This window comes from Bicyclus anynana, chromosome 6 (genome assembly GCF_947172395.1).
Source record: "Bicyclus anynana chromosome 6, ilBicAnyn1.1, whole genome shotgun sequence".
Lineage (NCBI taxonomy): Eukaryota > Metazoa > Arthropoda > Insecta > Lepidoptera > Nymphalidae > Bicyclus > Bicyclus anynana.
Genome location: NC_069088.1, coordinates 14658961 through 14678889, shown reverse-complemented (window position 1 = coordinate 14678889; position 19929 = coordinate 14658961). Strand labels below are relative to the sequence as shown.

Below are 19929 nucleotides of genomic sequence, written 5' to 3'. Positions count from 1 at the left end.
TTTTCAATATCCTAGTTTATTTGCTTTCTTGACGTACTTAGCATAGAAGGAAAATGAAATTTCAAAAACCAAAATTCCTCAAACTTAACTTAATTTTGTCCATTTTGTTTTGTAATTGAGTCAACACTACAAGCATCACAGCTTACTACAAATTTGCCTCTGTTCTTGAATATGAGGGGTTTTAGAGCTTAGATCAATGCGATAAGGGGACTTAATAAAAATGACAAGGATAATAACGGCATGATATGATCTCGGAGGTGAGTTTTTTGAAGAATTGACGGCCTCCGTGGCACAATGGTATGCCCAGTGGAGTTACAAGACGGAGGTCCTGGGTTCGATCCCCGGCTGGACCAATTGAGGTTTTCTTAATTGGTCTAAGTCTGGCTGGTGGGAGGCTTCGGCCGTGGCTAGTTACCCTACTGGCAAAGACGTAACGCCAAACGATTTAGCTTTCCATAAGGACCTCCTCCTCCTCCCTGCAACCCGCTTGATACCCTCGGTCCACCTAGTGCAGGGTAGCCCAACACTGCGCTTTTCGGTGCGGGGTCGCCATTCCAGCACCTTGGGACCCCAACGTCTATCGGCTTTTCGAACTATGTGACCCGCCCATTGCCACTTCAGCTTCGCGACTCGCTGAGCTATGTCAGTGACTTGGGTTCGTCTGCGGATCTCCTCATTCCTGATTCGATCACGCAGAGAAACTCCAAGCATAGCTCGCTCCATCGCCCGCTGAGTGACTTTGAGCCTTCTTATGAGGCCCATAGTTAGCGACCAAGTCTCGGATTGGGGCTTGTAAAATAGGATTAATATTTCAAATGCAAGAATTTTCATTTATTTGAGCAGCTGGAATATACTACCATAAACAAACCATGGACAGATAAAAATAACCGTTTCGCTGATATAAATAAGATGGCACTAAGTTAAATCATCCCAATTCTCCGAACCACATTAAATTGAAAACGTAAGCTCAAATATCAGACCGACATCGTAAAAGCTTGATGCGTTAGTTACGACCCTCTATCAAAGAGTTCTTTTGCTTTGCTCGTATAAAACCTATATAACCCGGGACATAGGTTTATAGGACAATAGTAAATTGTGTCAGGGTGATTTATACGGTAAAGTTTATTTGTTTTATATAGGGCTCCTTTGAGAATAGAAAAAGGCCCAACAAGAATCTGGAATAGTCTTCCCAAGACCAGATAGATGTTGCATTGTTAAAATTTTTTTAATAGAATATAATATAACAAAAATATTAATTAGTTATGTAACACGGCTAAAACTCACGTGTTATAAGGTCGGAGTATGCCCGACTAGTTTGGAACCCATACGCACGGCACGATCCAAACAGAAGTTTGGATCGCACAGCGATGTTTCATAATCAATTAATATGAATAACACTCACGATAGTTTAAATACTAAAATAACAGAAATAATTTATTTGTTAGCACAACACAACTACAGAATAACTTAAAACTAATTTTATTTCTTAGAATAAAGATTCTATAAAAATGCGAAAGGTCATCACGAAAACTCGGTATGACGTACGAAGATGAAATTTGGCACGGTGGTATTTATATTTGGTAGGTTTCCACTGAGAACGGATTTTGCGATAGGGCCGGATTAAAGAGGTCTAGGGGCGAAGCCGCGGGCGTCCGCTTGTTATTTAATAAAGATACGACTAGGGTAAACGCTAATCACATGCAATTTTAAAAATTCAGTTGCTAGCCTCTGTGGTTTCGGATTTCTGGATTCGTTCGATTATTAAATATTTCTTGCTTCCAAGAAATTCTTAGTAGCAACCAGGTGTAGTGAAGTTTGTGCTGCCACACTCCCGTTTCATACAAGTAACTTTTGACATTCGATACGATTCCTCACCAACTTTGATTAGCAAAGTTGTGTCACGAAAAAAGAGAATTTGAATTTATTTGAACAAAAATTTTGAAACAGGAACGTGGATACAAATAAAACGAGACAGTATCGTTTGATATTCGGTACAAGTCTGATTCGCAAAGTTGTGACACCAACGTTAGCGTACAAACGGGATGCGACGAGTATCGAGGGCTCTTGTTTTTCGGATATTGGACTTTTCAATGGATTTAGGTATTTGGATGGATTGCGAATGCCAGTAGAATATCGAGGCGTCTGATATATCTGTATGCTGAAATGTTTTTTTGAGAATATTTTGACGCACTTTTTGTTGAAAAATGTTTTTAAATGTTACCACGGTCAGTATTCTTAATAGGCCACTGCTGAACATAGGCTTGGTATGTAATTACAAACTATTCCCTGCTGGTTTAGCGTAGGTTATTTTCCTGTAGTAATCACCATCGTCATCATTGTCAACCGATAGATGTCCACCACTGCAGGATATCGGATCTTGATCGGCATGCATCTAACGGCTACCTGTTGATGTCGTCAGTCGGTGCGCTTTCCGATGCAGGGTCACTAGTCCACCAACTAATATTTGTTGGACACCAACGCCCATCGGCTCTTTAGCTTCGCAATTATTTGATCTATATTGGTGACTTTGCTACTTCTGTAGTTTTCTAATTTTTGATTCGATCACGCAGATATATGGGGTACAGTACTTACTCTGTACTTCATCGCCCACTTCTGGACTCAAAATGAATACAAGGACGAGTTCAAAGCCTGCAAACTCATTCAAGTTCAAACTATTCTTCTTATTTAGGCAGAAAAATTCGTGGGTAGCCGTTAGTCAGCAATAAAAAGCAAAAGAGTCAGCAATAAAAAGCAACAAAGCGCCCCGTAACCGGGTTAATGAAGCTCTTTGATTCACGCCTGTTATTCGTTATCAGGCTTGAAAGCGTTGACGTTTACAAGCTTTCGCGATGAAAATCGTTGAAGCGTTTCTTGGCAGTTGAACGATTCGAGAGCTGAGGACATACCTACTTAGATAACATTTTACAGAAACTTTTCATGACAAAATCACGTAAACATCTCAAACAAATGATTTGCTGTTTTCGATGTGCACTGCAATGAAAGCCAGCTGTACTTCCAGCTGTAGTTTTTCCTATAGTAATAGTTATCTTCAAGTCAAGAATGAATAGGCATCTTCTAGCCTGTATGAGCGTTTCATATTATTTGAAACTATTATGTTCTACTTAATCATTTACAAAAATCAAAGTAATAAGCTCATGCTTGAGAAAAGTAGTAATTTATTCGTTTATTTTCCCTCAGGACCCTTCTTCTGATATTGAATCTTGGCGGGCATTTCAGTAAAGCCTGCGATATTTGGGGAGCATTTAACAAAAGATACGAGGGTACTCGTGTAAGGGTGCGGCGTGACATTGTAGAGAAATTTATGTGAACACATAAGCACCCAAACGTTCCCAGGGAAATCTTTAAGTGAACTTTTATTTTTATTTTTTCATACGAGCGTGTTACAGGTGATTTAAATGCTCCAAATGTTATGGAGATGGTTTAGATACGAAGATTTACGACTAAGCCTCTGTCCCACAGGGATCAGTTGCGGATTGATCTCTGCGACATCTTGGCAACAATAATAGATTTTTGAATAAACGTAGTCACTGACCTAAATTTCGTTAGATACTGAACACCGTCCATCCAAGCATACCCGAAGTATTTGTACACTGCTTGTTTATTAAATTAAAATATCTATTTTTCTATCTCTGTATTTCTTGTCTATAGCAATATCGTAAAGAGGTAAAGTTTGTAAGGTTGTAGTAGATACAGAATTTTGGTTGGTTTGAGGCTTCCGCCGTGGCTAGTTACCACCCAACCGATAAAGCCAAACTGCCAAACTGCCAAACGATTTAGCGTTCCGGTACGATGTCGTGTAGAAACCGAAAGGAGTGTAGATTTTATTCTTCTCTTAACAAGTTAGCCCGCTTTCATCTTAGATTGCATCATCACTTACCATCAGGCGAGATTGTAGTCAAGGGCTAACTTGTAGAGCATAAAAAGAAATTTGCAATTTTTCAATTTAACACTTCAGAGTATTGTTCGTTCAGACAACGGTTTTTTACATCTGAAAGTTTTTTACTTATAAAGCAAGTAGTGACAAGTTGTACGTACCTCCAGACACATTTCAAAATCTTGAGAAACGCTTTGGCTGTTGGCAGTCATCCAAGTGTATATTACATTCAAGCTGAGAAACTTTAAATCTTATGCGAAATTTTTAGTCTCTGTAAAAGGCTTGCTAAACTTTCCTTTCTTTCTGGCCTTTTCATTTCATACTTACTGTTACTATTCAACTTGTTACTCATTATTATGAAGTTCTGGGTTCGAGTTTTGGGTTCGGCTATGAAATGTTGGATTTTTCTTTCTTCCGATAATTTTTTAATAGTACTTCAGTGTTTGGAAAATCGGTGATTATTAAACATTAGATTAAAACTTTTTTTTTTTTGACGGCATCCGTGGCCCAGTGATATGCGCTGTGGATTTACAAGACGTAGGTCCTGGGTTTGATCCCCGGCTAGGCCGATTGAGATTTTCTTAATTGGTCCAGGTCTGGCTGGTGGGAGGCTTTGGCCGTGGCTAGTTACCCTACGGGCAAAGACGTCAAGCAATTTAGCGTTCCGGTACGATGCCGTGTAGAAACCGAAAGGAGTGTGGATTCTCATCCTCCTCCTAACAAGTTAGCCCGCTTCCATCTTAGATTGCATCATCACTTACCATCAAGTGAGATTGTAGTCAAGGGCTAACTTGTAAAGAATGAAAAAAACTAAGCTTTCAATATTATCGTATCGTAGTATAGGTCATTATCATTAATCTACTGACGAGACAAATATTATCACCACCCACATTGGAACAGTAACCTTAAAAAAACCCCTTTCTCTTGAGGATAACATTTATTTATAGTGTATCTTCAGAATGGAACATCTATAGCGTAGCGTAATATTACATCATGGAGCTTTGGGTTAAGGAATAAAACAAACGAAATTTAGCAACATTCAATAATATATTATATTACTTTGTTCATACATTCGACTGTAGACTTCGTTAAGGCTCTAAAGTAGTTTTCATTTATTTTTCTGTCACGTTATGGTACCTATATACAAACATCCTCTTAATTTTCGAAAAATTTGCTTATTGTTTTTATTGTACAGTTTTGTATCACGTAACCTCGAACAAAAGTTTATTAAAAAGTTACAAATCCAGTTGATTGAATGAATAAAATAAATGACAGAAAAGAATGATATTCGGTATCGAGCATTAAAAAGCATACCCCTTCTTGGCAGTCGGGTAAAAATACGCGTTTTTATTTATTTATTATCATTCAAGCAATACATATTTTACATTATATAATATAAAAATTATACTAGTCACACTTTTATTACATAATGCAAGCTATGGAGTTTGGGCGTAGCTTTAGTTGTCTAGTGATAGGGAGATCGTTTTTATTATTTTTCTCTATCATGCGTTCTACTACGCGGTAAATGACTACATAGTCATTTACCGCATAGTAGAACTTTTCGACTAGAAAGTCCCTTAATATATTTATGAATGCATTATCTTTTACCTCATTCCGTATATGGTGTGGCAGGTTATTATAAATTTTTATTGACATAACATATGGGCTCGAACTGTGTAGTATTAATTTTGACTAAGGATAAGCGACTTTATTTTTGTTTTTATCATGAAAACGCCGTGGTTTATAACTAGTTCAACTTTTTTATAAAATTTGACATTTTTTCTGACAAATTTGCATATTTCAAAAATATACATGCAAGGCAGTGTCAATATTGTTAGTTTTTTGAAATACGGTTGGCATGATTCTGATAACTTCCTGCTATTTTGACAATTGTCAAAAACAAGCCCAAATTGTGAAATTAAAATTCGATTATTTCAAATAGGTTTAGTTTGAAACGTCAAATTTGTCTGTTAGTAGCGACTCTACCATTAGTTGAAAAGGCAGAATGTGTGAAGGTGTTGTTTAGAGCTGGTGACAAATTCAATATTAATATCAGGAAGAGTTTAATTCTGATTTTAGGAGATAATATTACATAAGTAGGTATTTTACGTCCTGCTTTTATGGTCTTTATTACGGTTATCGGGAATATTGTAGGTACTTGTTGGACAAAGTTATATCTTATCCGATATAAAAAATAATGAACACTGGTGTATTCATAGGCAGGCTCTGTTATAACTCATAATATTAAGATTCAAGTAGTCTTATCTGTTCTAATGATCTTGTAGGTGAAAGATACAATTTGCGGGTTTTTGATTTTTAGTAGCAAGTAAGCAAGCAAAAGATATTTTTTCAAATAAAACAATAATTGTTAAAATAAATCGTTGTTTTTGATAAGTCATTGTCATGTCGGAGGTTTTGCCTACTTAAGTAAGTTAAAGTAAAATTGAATTTTGTTTTTGTATATTTAAATATACACTTCCTTTTTTAAAATTTTCTAAATTACTAAGATTATTAAAGGATACGCGGGAGGCTGAGCGTCATGTAAATCGATGTTACTCGTTACTTACTTCGCTAAATAAATTAAAAAAAAAACCGCAAAACATCTTCAAAAATTGGTCTTTCATATTGTTTTAATTAAAATATTAATTTCCCAATTTATAACACAACTTTTTAATTTGAAAAATAAGTACACCGTCACATATATTTTTTTTAATATTCGTCATTTTTAACCGATTTCAGAAAGGAGGAGGTCCTCAACTTCATCTCATTCTTCGAAAAATTGCTTGAAGAATATTTCATTGAAATTTCAAATCGAAATATTGAAACCGACTTGATATATTAAAAAAAAAGTTAAAATTTTATATATTTGAAAATTAGGAATTTACGGATTTTCATCGATTATTTCAATTTTCGGAAGTCGAATCCAAAAAATATGTATTACATCGTGTGTAATATGTTACAACAATCGTTTTGGTACTAATTTTACATTGCGCTTACAATGCAATCGTCTGCAATATATTAGGTGAGAGGCTAACAACCAAAATTTAAACTAGGGTTTAAGTTTAAATTTTGGTTGTTAGCCTCTCACCTAATATATTGCAGACGATTGCATTTGCTGCATTGCTTGCTACATTCGCTGGTAATGGTAAAAAGGTTTGTATTTTTTAAATTTATCCATCAAAAGTTATTTTGTTTGTTATCTATATTTTGTTTGTTTGTTGATATTGTCCTGTAAGTGTCAGTTACATCTATTCTGAATTAAGTTAAAATGTGTGTCTCCATATCATTCTCTTTTGGATACAACGTCATTTCACCATTTATATTTAAAAAGGTCAAGGTTGACAGTTTCAAATTGCGTATTTGTAATCTTTAGCCGGGTCCGCTCTTTTGACGGATAATGTATGAGGTCTATCCATCCTGGGACCTTATGAATATCTTAATATACAAGTATTGTCTGCTGTATTAATGGAAACAAAATTCGTTTTACGTCTCACCGTCTGTGTGTCGTCTCTCATTGCATAATGTGAAAACGTCTTATAATTCTAATTTATATACAGAAAGTGACGGTAATATTTACATTCGCTTTATAACAGCTTTTTAATAAACAACTCCCTCGGTCTCACTTTGCATCGTCTTTCGTGTTTACATACATTGAAATGTTATAACAGTTTTTTTTTATTTTATGGAATATTTTGTTCGAAATTTATTTTAACTACGACGTTATTTACAATGTCTATTTTACATTATTATTATTTTAGCATCTGCAATGTACAATAATTATCTAGTAACATCGAAGATTAAAGTAAACGAGTTACATTCATCGACCAATATAATAAGGCAACGTCTACACAATTCTGTCTCTTTGTCTGTCCCGGTTACCTTCCGGAAAATCCTTCCGTTTTCTAGTTACAATTTGTTAAAATTTGTACATTTATATAGATACCAAAAGAATTTAATTCAAGATTTTACCAAATTCTACCCCTTAAGATTTAAAAATGGGTGAAAGTTTTTTTAGTTTAAATCGATTATGTTTTGAGTTATATTTTTGTACTTATTGTATAGAACAAACGGAAATATATATTAATGATATAGGTGTTGTTTTACATCTAGTTTCACGCGGATGAAGTCGCGGGCGTCCGCTAGTAGATATTAAAGTTATCGGTTCATGCATTAATGTGCTAACGTCTTAACTCGAGTGTTGCTAGCTCAAATTATTCAAACACCCCGCAGTAGTGTGTACCCAAATTTTGTAGTTTGAGCTTCGTATAATCATGAATGCATTGCAATACGCGAGACACTTTGTATAATTTGGCAACACGCAAGTGTGCTACCGAGGCGAGGATTGTTATTCTAACAGATATATTCGAGATTGGTATACTCCATTATGCTAATTTAAACATAAGATTGGAACTAGTTGGTATGTTAAGACAAACATGTGATGTTATTAGTTGAAGTTTAAATTTAAATTCGCAAGTTATACACATCCGTTTATATAAGTACCTAGTTTTAAGTTGTGTGTATGTAGACAATTTTCATGTACTTACATATGTAGACTTATACAGAATGCTGGGTTTCCCATAATTCTAGTTATATTCTTTACCGAAAATTAATTAAAAATGTTCAAGGAACATGTGTTTTAAAGTTAAAATTTTCGAGGTAAATAATATTTCTTTTGTAAATAGATCAAAATGTGTCCCATAAACGCATCTTTATAATTGTGATGTATCCAAGTTTACGCGTTTTAAAATGCAAGGATAGATAAAGGCGTGTGTTACATGGATAGTCAGAATTATTTCAATTACTTTGTATGAAAACATATTTTTTTAATTTTTTAGTTAAAAAAATATTAGTTATGCAGTTTGGCTCCTATGAGTGAACTCGTCAACACCATGAATGTATGGGAAATACTCTCGAGCATTCTGTATATACTTCTCACAATTCTCACTTGCGGACTGTTTAGATTGTTTTGAAGAGAAGTATAATTTGCTTGGAAGGCAAATTGGAATAGTCGATTTCGTATTATTTATCTGAAATTTGTGAAAATTTGTGAAGGTTCCAAAACCATTCAGTATAGATATAACTTCTTCTATGTAATAATATATTTGTTTGTTGGCAATCATAAAACAAACCTCATCATCATCTATATCTATATATCATGATCGGCATAAACCTTATATACCTACCAATTAAAATTATCTAAATAAAAAAATATATATAATTATTATTTAATATTACTCATCTATATAAAAGAAATCAACCAGATCTCGAATGATTACAATTTCTATTTACCAGCTAAATATTTTCAAAATATCTCAATTATAGCAAAGAAATATCGGAGTAATATTAAAACATTGTGTAGACATGCCTTATTATAATGATCGACCATAAACATAAAACACGACATTGATCAACTATACAGTAAATATTAATCTAATTTTAACAATCGGAAGATTTGTCATAGTGAATGTAGACTGGCATCTGTGTCGCTCTCGGCGCCGCCTAGTAATAGGCTCGTTTCACACGGAGGGCGCTGCGTCGGCGAGTCGGGTCGCACGTCTGGACGCGGCATTAGTCACAGCTCTATAGCCGCGGAGCCTTTCCACGTGATGCCGGCCCTCAAGAGATGGTAGAGCCGCAGCACGCACCATATGCATAGACACTGTAACAACAACAATTTTATATAACAAAATTTTGGCGCAGTGGTGTGCGCGGTGGATTTACAAGACGGAGGTCCTGGGTTCGATCCCCGGCTGGGCCGATTGAGGTTTTCTTAATTGGTCGAGGTCTTACTGGTGGGATTCTTCGGCCGTGGCTAGTTACCAAACTACCGACAAAGACGTACCGCCAAGCGAATTAGCGTTCTGGTACGATGTCGTGTAGAAACCGAAAGGAGTGTGGATTTCATCCTACTCTTAACAAGTTAGCTCGTTTCTATCTTAGATTGCATCATCACTTACCATCAGGTCAGATTGTAGTCAAGGGCTAACTTGTAAAGAATAAAAAAAAGTGGATTGTTGTTTAATCTAATAATTTTGTTGTAGATCCATCTCCTAACACAAAAATTTCATTATACAGAACATGCTCTACGATGCTCTGTCGTCTATAATAAGCGCGTAGTTAACTGAGTCGCCGGACCATAATGTTTAGCCAATTTGAATGACCTACTTTAAACTTCAAGGCTAGGCCTCCCGCCTTATAGTTTATCACAATGTGGACTAGTGGGCGGGTCAGCAGGCTAATTCACTAATTTTGACGTTTGTTAACTTAACATATACGAAATTGAGACTATGTAATAAATGTCATCCGGTATCTACTACAACCCTTCGTGGATATCATACAGTAGATAGATGACGTTTCTCAGTAACATTGAAGTCTATTTAATAGGTTGTTAATAAAGACCAATTTAGTGAATAGGCCAACCAGCCTAATGTGTCTTTCGACTTGAATGTCTCTCAATCCATTAATTCAACACCTATCCTAATCAAATGCCTATCTCTAATTGATAGAGCTTTTTCGCTTAAGCGTAGCTTGAGTGCTTTATGTTCTGTGATTTTGTTGATGACAGAAACCCAATCATAATAAAAATGCTGTTATATGACGTATAATTATGTAATTTATTGCAATCAACAGTTGAATGTAATACGGTTCTTAGTATTCGAGAGTTTTTACCTACTATTTACTATTTAGATTGCGTAACTTTTTACTATGCGAAAAATTTTGCGTATTTTACACAATCTTACGATTAAGACGAGACATTTGTGTAACTGATTTAATTATTCTGAAAAAAAAATCTCTTAAGGTTTTATTTCTTAAGCTTGTTTATCTTTTCCGTAAAAGTGCGTAGTACGAGTAAAATTACGAAAGGAAAACAGGAAAAAATACGAGAAAAGTCTAAATATCCAGCATAAATGAAAGGGATTAAAGAATTATCGTACTCTCAAGGCACACTGTAATGGTGTACTTACATTTAAAAGTACTCTGGGTATTAAAAATAATACCTCCGCTTTGCATATCGCGTCGAATTGCTGAAACAAAAAAAGATTTTAAGCTCAGATACTCTGCTCTAGTTCTTGCTTTTATTAATCCAGCGCTGAATTTTACACCACATTTTTTATTTTTTCAAGTTTTTATCTTTTCTTAGGAAAAACTTCTTTGGTTATAACTGTATCTGATTGTAATTTTTGGTGTACTGTTTATGACATGCATGTTTCTGTGTAGTAAAGAGTAAAATTTGCTCCTATTGATAGGAGCAAATTTTACTCTTTACTACACAGAAACGCTAGGAAATGGAAACTGTGCAGTGGGTATTGAATCGTGAAGTCCAGGGTTCGATTCCTGAGTCGGGCTATGAAGCTGTGGTGTAACGCCACAAGACTATATAGAGCACGTTATGCCGCCGGTTCCGCAAACCGACGGACAACAGCGTGGTGAATCTGAGATCCAAAAGCTCTTTTCCTTTAGAAGGATCTATACCCTTAAGTAGGCTACTAAAGAAGGCTGATTTATTATGATGAAGATGATGATGTTAATGAGGATGATAATGATGATGGCATAATCGTAGCTATGTTGTAGGAAAGCAACGGAAACAAGAAGAAAGACAAAACCAAAATAATAGACTGAAATTCACCGCTAAATGTTACGTGTATCCACTAGTATTAATCATAGGCAAGCTAGTTTTCAGCATTTGTATAAACTATTAACGGCTAAGGGTTTATGAAACTGCCATAACCTTTATAGGTCAGCATGCTGATATCTTAGACGGGACTTACGAGGTCAAAGATTGAGGTCAAAGGTTATCGAATGAAAAATAATAACCCTGCATATAACCTTGACAGCAGCGAAGAATATTTTATTAGACCTTGATTAGGGTCATCGTACACAGCGTTATCAAGGCCATTTAGTTTCATAGACATTTCAAATGGTTAATAACTACTTGTTCGTACGAGTATTATAAATATCGAAAACGTTGGAAAATATTATAATGTTTTATTTCAAAATAAATATATAAATGAACATACAGGAAGAAAATTTTTTTAGTGCGGATATTTTTATATTTTGTACATAAACAAAATTTAATGATCACGTATTTTTTCTTTTTTTTTTAACTCAAAAATAACAAAATTATCGTTAGCTAAAGTTATTTACTTTTGAACAGAATTTTAGGGTCACCCTATTGTGCGTTTATTTTATTTTCGTTTGATACCTAAAGGACGTCACCAGATCACTTTTAAGCTGAATATATCTTGTTTAGTAATAATATGTACATTATTTTGTTATTTTAAAGACATAAATTAAAAAAAAAATTACATAAAATGTATCGAACTGTTTGTAGATTTATATTCTATTAATGATACAGAACCACGAAAAAAAATATCCGCACTAAAGACCGAATCACCCTGTATATCGATTCAAATCAAATATTGATTATATAAGTTTTTATATAATATTAGGTCTTGGTTAATAAGCTGTACCTAGCCATCGACTACATAGAGGTATAAAAAAATTGATTATACTAGAAATTCGATTTACAGATATATTATGTAATTTTTCCTTTTATACGGTTTTCCAAAGAGCTAATCTAATTTCGCAAACAAATACCTAACAGAAAATTAATGTTTGAATAATAGGCACTTTCGAGATTCGACAAATCTAATAAAGACGTCAAAGGAAAACGTTTCTTCACATAGACTACATTTTTAATCAAATTTCCCCAAACTAATTATTTATCTTTCAAACAAAATAAATTTTCCTCACAAATATGTTAAGAGTCGTAAAACATACATGCGCTTTGATAATTTCAAGCTTTTTTTATTCTCCCAAATCTCACCTACGGCTCGGGTTAGCAATATCGCCTTGCTTGTAATTTTCAATTTACCGCACATAGATATTATACTATTTTACTATTAAAGTACAATTCGAGCTCTGGGTTCTTGGATTTTAAGACAAAAGAAGTTAAGCGCGTGTCAATTTTTTTTAAGTTAATTCCACTGTTTAATTAATAAAACGCTGGGAATGGCCTCCTAGATTTAGTATCGGCGTGGCCAGCTAGATTTTGTCTATTTTATTTTTTGTTTGATAGCCCTGACTCGTCTTGAGGTGTACTCTAAGAACACCTAATTATAATTACTAGATAATTATTTTCCTTTGAACAAAAGTTATATCATTATAATGCACTAGTATTTTAATAAACCCTATTAAGCAACTGTTTCATAATCTACTAATATCTTCTTTTATTATGATCGTAAAGTGCGAAACTTTAGATTGCATGTTGTAGACGGTGGTTTTATTAGATTAAAAACACATCAGCAATATTCATCATTAAAGTAATGAAACAATTAAGAAGAGTACGAGACACACCCGTATTACTGTTAGTAAAAGTTGTTGGTCATTTAGTAATGGAGCCGTAATGGAAAATCGCTATGCCGTATACTTAGTGGACTCAGACGAAATAAATATGGACCTGTCTCGCAAGACGTTACCCCTCTGTCAAAGTATAAGATCAACGATCTAACGCATTTATGAAAACAACAGCAGATTTCTGTAACTCTTTTATTTCATTCGCAAGTGCGAGTTCAAAATTAACCTTACCTCTCTCTATCTAACATGATATTATAGACAGAGAAAGATAGAGGTGAATTCGACGATCACACTTGCGAGTTTTACAAAACATTGTTACAGAATAGCCCTGTTGTTTCTATAGAATTGATGTTTCATTGTTGTAATCGTTTTTGTTGGGTAAAAAGCTCCTTAAAAATGTGGGTTTGTGTACATCAATGGGATAAAAAACGGTCAACAACTTCTAGTTTTCTAAAATATTATGAAGTTACGTTTCATTTACGTAAGTATTTCTAGTACGTAAGTTTAATCAATTTTTTAAAACTATATCTAAAAAGAATCAATTCTTCAGCGGGAACAGCCAAACATCGATCAAGTAATCGAAAATTCGTTGTTACGAGTTTATGCGACGTGTTTGTTAGTTTAATTTAGTGTAAAAATTATGTGTTATTTATTGCGAATAAAATTTATAGTCTGTGTAGTGTAAGGACACAAAATATAATTTATTGGTGTTAAATATTTTCAATGTGTTAGTTTACCTCGCCCCCTAAAAACCACAAACAATTTTGTTGATGAGTTTGGGTGCTATTTATGTCCATAGGTATTTGGTCTGAGCTAGTAGAGTAGTAAACTTGGAGCGTCAAATTAGGTATGCAGGATAGGTAAGTTTCAAGGGCGGTAAGTTTTTTGATCAATACAAATGCGTACTATCGCTACATTTTGTCACGTCACCTTGTTGTGACAGTTCCGTACCAGACTGTGTCTTGGATTCGATTATCAGGTCGGGTAAATTTAAAAAGTTACGGGTATAATTTTTATTTTAAGGCTTAATATGTCCTCCAAGTTCCTGAAAAGGCTTCGGAGACACAAACTATCTCGACTCGAAGTGATAGTTATAAGAGAAGCGACTTATTGATTGGTTGATAAGTATTTTAAAACAAAGAGAGAGAGAGATAGAGAGAAAGAGTCAGACAATTTTAATATTAAGAACTTTTTTTTTTTTATAAAACTATTACGTCCCTGATTTCATCAAATCGTTTATAGCTACGTACCTTATTGACGTGATCTCGGAGTATGTTGGAGTAAACCATGGCCATAGCTTCCAATGCCATAAACGTCATGCAGCCGACAACCCATGGCACCAGGAATGCAATGTTTTCCTGTAAAAAGGTTTGGTTAAACATACTCGTATAATTATATACGTCCTAAAATATGTATCTATAATATATAAATAAGAAATTTAATCCTCACGCAATCTCAAAAACCGCTAGAAGTATAAGGATGAAATTTGGCAGGGAGGTAGCTTATACTCGTAGTTAGTAAGTGTCCGCTAAGAACCGAATAAGGAGGCCAAAGGGAGGACGAAGTCGCGGCCGTCCGCTAGTATCGTATTAAGCAATCAAAAAGCACATTGGCCGATTCTCAGATCTACCCGATATGCGCACAAAGTTCCATAAAAATTAGCCTAGCCGTTTCGGAGGAGTTTGGTAACAAACATTGCGACACGCTGACTTTATATTATTACAGATAGATAAATGTTAGATTGCTTATACAGGACGTTCCGTAAATATTACGACATACTCTACTTGGGTGATAGCTGACATCAAGGCTTACTAAAATATCGAAATATATGTTAACCGTAACTTTACGGTTGTTGTATATTCATTTTTGTTCAAAATACAAAAAAATCCTAACTTCAGTGCAGTTTAATTACACCATAATATGCTGAAAAACTACTTAAGCGTTGTTTTTATACCTACTTGGTAATTTTAATGCTAGGTGTTGATGTCAGCTATCACTCTGTAAAGTATGTCGTAATATTCATGGAACATCCTGTATATAGAGGTGTGGTAAACTTTCATAATTATGTTTACGAGACTTTATCGTGCCATAACGCTGAGCGGCTATTTGTTTGTTTAAAATAAATTCATGTTTGTACCAGTTTTGCAACAAAGAAATTAACGTAATGCGTAACTCTCAAACTGGATAAAGCTTGCGAAAGCAGTTAAGATAAGCTCTTTATAACTGCTATAACACTGCGATAAAGTTATAAAATAAAGTGGAATCCCCTCATAAAACCCTATTTGACACTCAATCTTATTTCAGAACACTTTTATCGCGTTAAGTGTATGCATAAAACCGAAAAATTCTTACGCATAAAGCTCGAAGCAAATACATTCGGATCGTTCATCTATTTATCTATACTTAAAATAAAACTGTAACAGTTCGAATTCTGTATATTTAAGATATTTTGAAATTTTTTGTTTGTCTGATTGTCTATCCGTGTTTTTTGTTGATCGGGCATCACGCTGAAACTACTTAATAAATCCAAATGAAACTTGGCACGATTTGAGACTTTAATAAGAAGAAGGTTAGAGGATACTTTTTGACGCAAAAATTAAAGCCCTGTTTCACAGGGGTTGAATGTTTGTATGGAAATTCCTTCAGTATAATGAGTATTAAGTATATAAAACATGCATAAAATGTAAATAGAAGGGGTTAATCTCTCCTTTTCTAACATGATACTATAGACAGAGAGCGATAGATACAAATTAGCATGTGTAATTGGAATGTTTGCTTTGAGCATGCTTATTCAGGAGCATACTTAAAAATAGCATGCTTATTGCTAGCATGAAAGTTTGACGATAAGCATGCTCGTATGGAGCATACTTAATAGCACGTTTTTAGCATGATATTTTAGAGCATATGTAACAGTACCTTTAGGTTCTTTATATGATGGCTAACACGGAGTGGTACTATTGTTAGAATTTAATGATGTTTGGCTAGATTGAATACAATTACTCGTATTTATGTATATTAGTGAGTCGGTGAATTTTGTATGAGGTATGTACTCGCAGCTATCATACTAATTTAATTATATTCATTTTTGTCTATTATGTTATTTTTTTCTTACGTACTATGAGTAATACATATGTAGGTAGGAGGTTAAAGAAATGCTTCACAAATTTTATTTGCAATAAATACATACTGTGACCTATAAATTGAGAAAAAATCTATGAGATATGAAATTAAAGTCAAAAGGATTTCTTATTTACTACCTACTAAGAGCGAAAATGGCGACAAGGAAGAAATTTTCTTACTAATCCCTAATCCTAATAATAATGTAGGCCAAATGTGTGAGTTAACATTATAGTATAGCACTTACTTTATAAATCCCGTAAAACAGAAATATGCTGAGGACAATCATAAACATTTGCGTTCCTATGATTGCAAAATATGCTATCTGTACACCTGCAACAATAAAATACGTATAATTAAAAAATCTGAATTTTCCTACAAGTGTAAACAACGAAAGTTATTTAACCATATAATAATTAAATATTGTCTATTGTTGGAAATAGTAGTCTAGGACGGATATGACGTCGCTCGATCTCGTGTTGGTTCGTGCCGACGCTAGGTGGCACGACTTGTTTCGTAAAGAATACAGATTTGGAGAGGGGTAGCGATCAGTTGGTGGTAACGACTTGCGATATATCGGCTTTCAGTGTGTGTGTGTGTGGCGTTCGAGCCTTCCACTTTACTTGTTGTGTAATTCTTTAAGGGATAGGTGGGGAGAGTGACTTGAGTGGAAAAGGGGAGTGTTGGTTTACTATCAAATACGTCTTTAACCCTACACACAACGTTCACAAGTGCGTGACTACACTCAAGGTCATTCTCTGTCATTCTAGGGTCTTATTTTGGTTACAGTTTTATTTGTTAATTAAGTTGTCCTGACTAATATTGTGAATCACAACCTTTGGAATTCTTATTTTTGTAATCTACTTTTGAGTCTGCTAAAACTATAATGTAACTATTATAGATTGTGCATTTGTGCACTCAGTTACCAACCCATATTCGGTTAACTGCAGAGCTCGAGTCTCCTCTCAGAATGAGAGGGGTTAGGCCAATAGTCCACCGTGCTGGCTCAATGATTGGCGGATTTCACACACGCAGAGAATTGAGAAATTTTTATGGTATGAAGGTTTCCTCACGATGTTTTCTTTCACCATTTGAGACACGTGATATTTAATTTTTAAAATTGCACATAACTGAAAAGAAGAAGGTCCATGCCAGACCGGATTCGAATCTACACCCTCCTAATCGAAGACCGAGGTCTCATATCTACTGGGCTATCACGTCACTCAACGTCACTTACGTACCGGATTTATTGAATACAATTTACAGAACAAACTGTGATTTTCCTACAAATCTCTTACCCCTCACGTAATCGATTCTGAAGTGTACCAACAGACCGAGTTGAATCGATCACATCGATTGCCCTGAGGTATTTGCCGAGCGACGCGATAAAATATATCGAGGAATTACGTTTAAGATTTACTGGTTAATTGCAGAATTTTCTTCCCAAAATGTTGTTTTTTTTCATTACAATACATAGGCGAGCACTTGTGTTATAAGTTTCTCAAGATTACAGGTGGTATTAACATTCATTATGTTACTGCAGAGGGAAAATATCAGTGTTGGTATAAATAAGAGGGTATTTGATGACTTGGGTTCAGTTGTTTGTTAGGCAGCGTAGACACCGTCACAAAACATTATGAATAGCTACAACACAAAACATTATTGCACAAAATTGGCAAACTTGGCTGCAAACATGCTTGACAGTAAGCGATGATGCAGCCCATGGTGGAACGCACTAGCCTAGAAGATGCTATATACTCTTAACTTGGAGGTACCCATGTTGTAGGTGGTAGGGTATCAAGCTGGAAGGGCATTCCATAACTTCGCAGTGCGGATCAGGAATGAAAAGCCGAAACACTTCTTACGAGTCCACGGGAAACCAACATATTACAGGGATTACGAAATTACAAAGATAATTGATTAAACCAATTTGAATATGTGTTTTAAGAATAAAATCAATTAGTGACAGTGTTTAATAAAGAAGAATTATTCCCAGGTTTCTAAATAAACATGTTGTTATAAACGAGTAGGTACTCTAACCTTTAGCAGGTTATCAGATTTTTACCATATTAAAAGGCAATCTATAAAACAAAAAATCGGTTGTCTGTAAAGTCAGTTTACTGACGATAGTTGAACGTGACAACGTCATAAGAAAATACTAATGAAATGGTTGTATTTTTCAAAAGAAAATGTTCGTTTTTCGAAAGAAAATCTTCATAGACCAGAATATACTTTATTTCTTGTAAAAAAAAATTGGCAACCCTAGAGCGAGGGAACGACACCTGACGTCATCTTTTTTTGAATCTAAAGCCGACTCCATCGAATTATAAGACGTCACGTCAAATACTTATCAATCTTTGAAGAAAGCATGAACGTTGTGGCATGCACGATATTTCTAGCCAGGGTAAGCACTTATCAAGTAGACCATAGAAACGAATAAACAAATCTTACACCAATTTATAGGGACAGGCAATGCTTTGATGCATATGCAGGGTACATTACTACACGAAGATCAATTAAACAATTACAAAACAGGCTGATAGACTGTGTGTAGAACTACTTGTGTCCTTACAACATTATTATAGTCCGATGGGACGGTAATCTCCCACAAGTCGGGAGAGATTAGTCGCAGGGCCAACGGCTTTACATGCTCGCGGACTGCCAAGTGTTCCTTAGACAAACAAGTTCCTAATACTGGGTTGCTACTTAGCGATACTTAGTATAGAAGCATACATACGAATTTATATACATAATGAGGTATTTGTAGGAAATATTATGAAAGTCAGCAGGCTCATTCACTATCTTTGAGTGCCTACTGGTGGATATCTTATAGTAGGTATATCACATTTTGTCAATTTATTTGATGTTTATTTTAATACGTTGATAAAAAAGACCAAAATAGTGAATAAAGAAAAAAAGAAAAGATCAGTAGTTTTAAGAAGTTTTAGTTCTGTATCCTCTTTGTTTGAAGTCTGCTACAAATTCATTAAATAAAGTTTAGGCTAGGGTTCTAATGTTATTATTTCAATAGGCGTGTATGTTTTCAAATACTTAATCGAGCCGTATAAGCCCAGTGAATATTCTACCTTTGCCTTCTAATCAAAGGCAAAGGTCATTCACCTTTGCCTTTGATTAGAAGGACGTAAAGGTTCGAATCCGGTCCTGGGCAGGCATCTCCAACTTTTCAATTATGTGCATTTTAAGAAATTAAATTATCGCATGTCTTAAACACGGAGAAGGAAAAACGTCATAAGGAAACCTGCATACATAAGAATTTTCTGACGTATTTAAAGTCTGCCAATCCGCATCCGCTGTTGTGCGTGAGTCTTCTTAGAAGGTTAACCCTTCTAAGAAGACAACGCACAACAGTGAGCCGAATATGGATTGTTCACCAGTGGCGTAGCGTGACTTAAGGGGGGTCATGTATCAAAATTAGTTTGGGGCCCATTGATAGACGAGCGGCAAATCGAAATTCTTTAGTATTTGATTTACCCACATAAAATATTATATCTTTCACCACAGTGTAAAATCGGTACCAAAATGGTCGTTGCAACGTACTA

At 34.8% G+C, this 19929-nt stretch overlaps 1 protein-coding gene across 1 annotated transcript in view; it reads right to left on the bottom strand.

Moving 5' to 3' along the window:
* Window positions 1-6952: 6952 nt before the first annotated feature.
* LOC112055712 (uncharacterized) overlaps window positions 6953-19929 on the bottom strand; it is a 34815-nt gene continuing 21838 nt past the window's right edge. The window contains exons 4-7 of the mRNA XM_052882159.1: window positions 16617-16702; window positions 14503-14610; window positions 10861-10920; window positions 6953-9554 (exon numbers count right to left, since the gene is read on the bottom strand). Of these exons, the coding sequence (XP_052738119.1) occupies window positions 9468-9554; window positions 10861-10920; window positions 14503-14610; window positions 16617-16702 (341 nt within the window). The 3' untranslated portion in view covers window positions 6953-9467. The remainder of the gene's footprint in view (window positions 9555-10860; window positions 10921-14502; window positions 14611-16616; window positions 16703-19929) is intronic.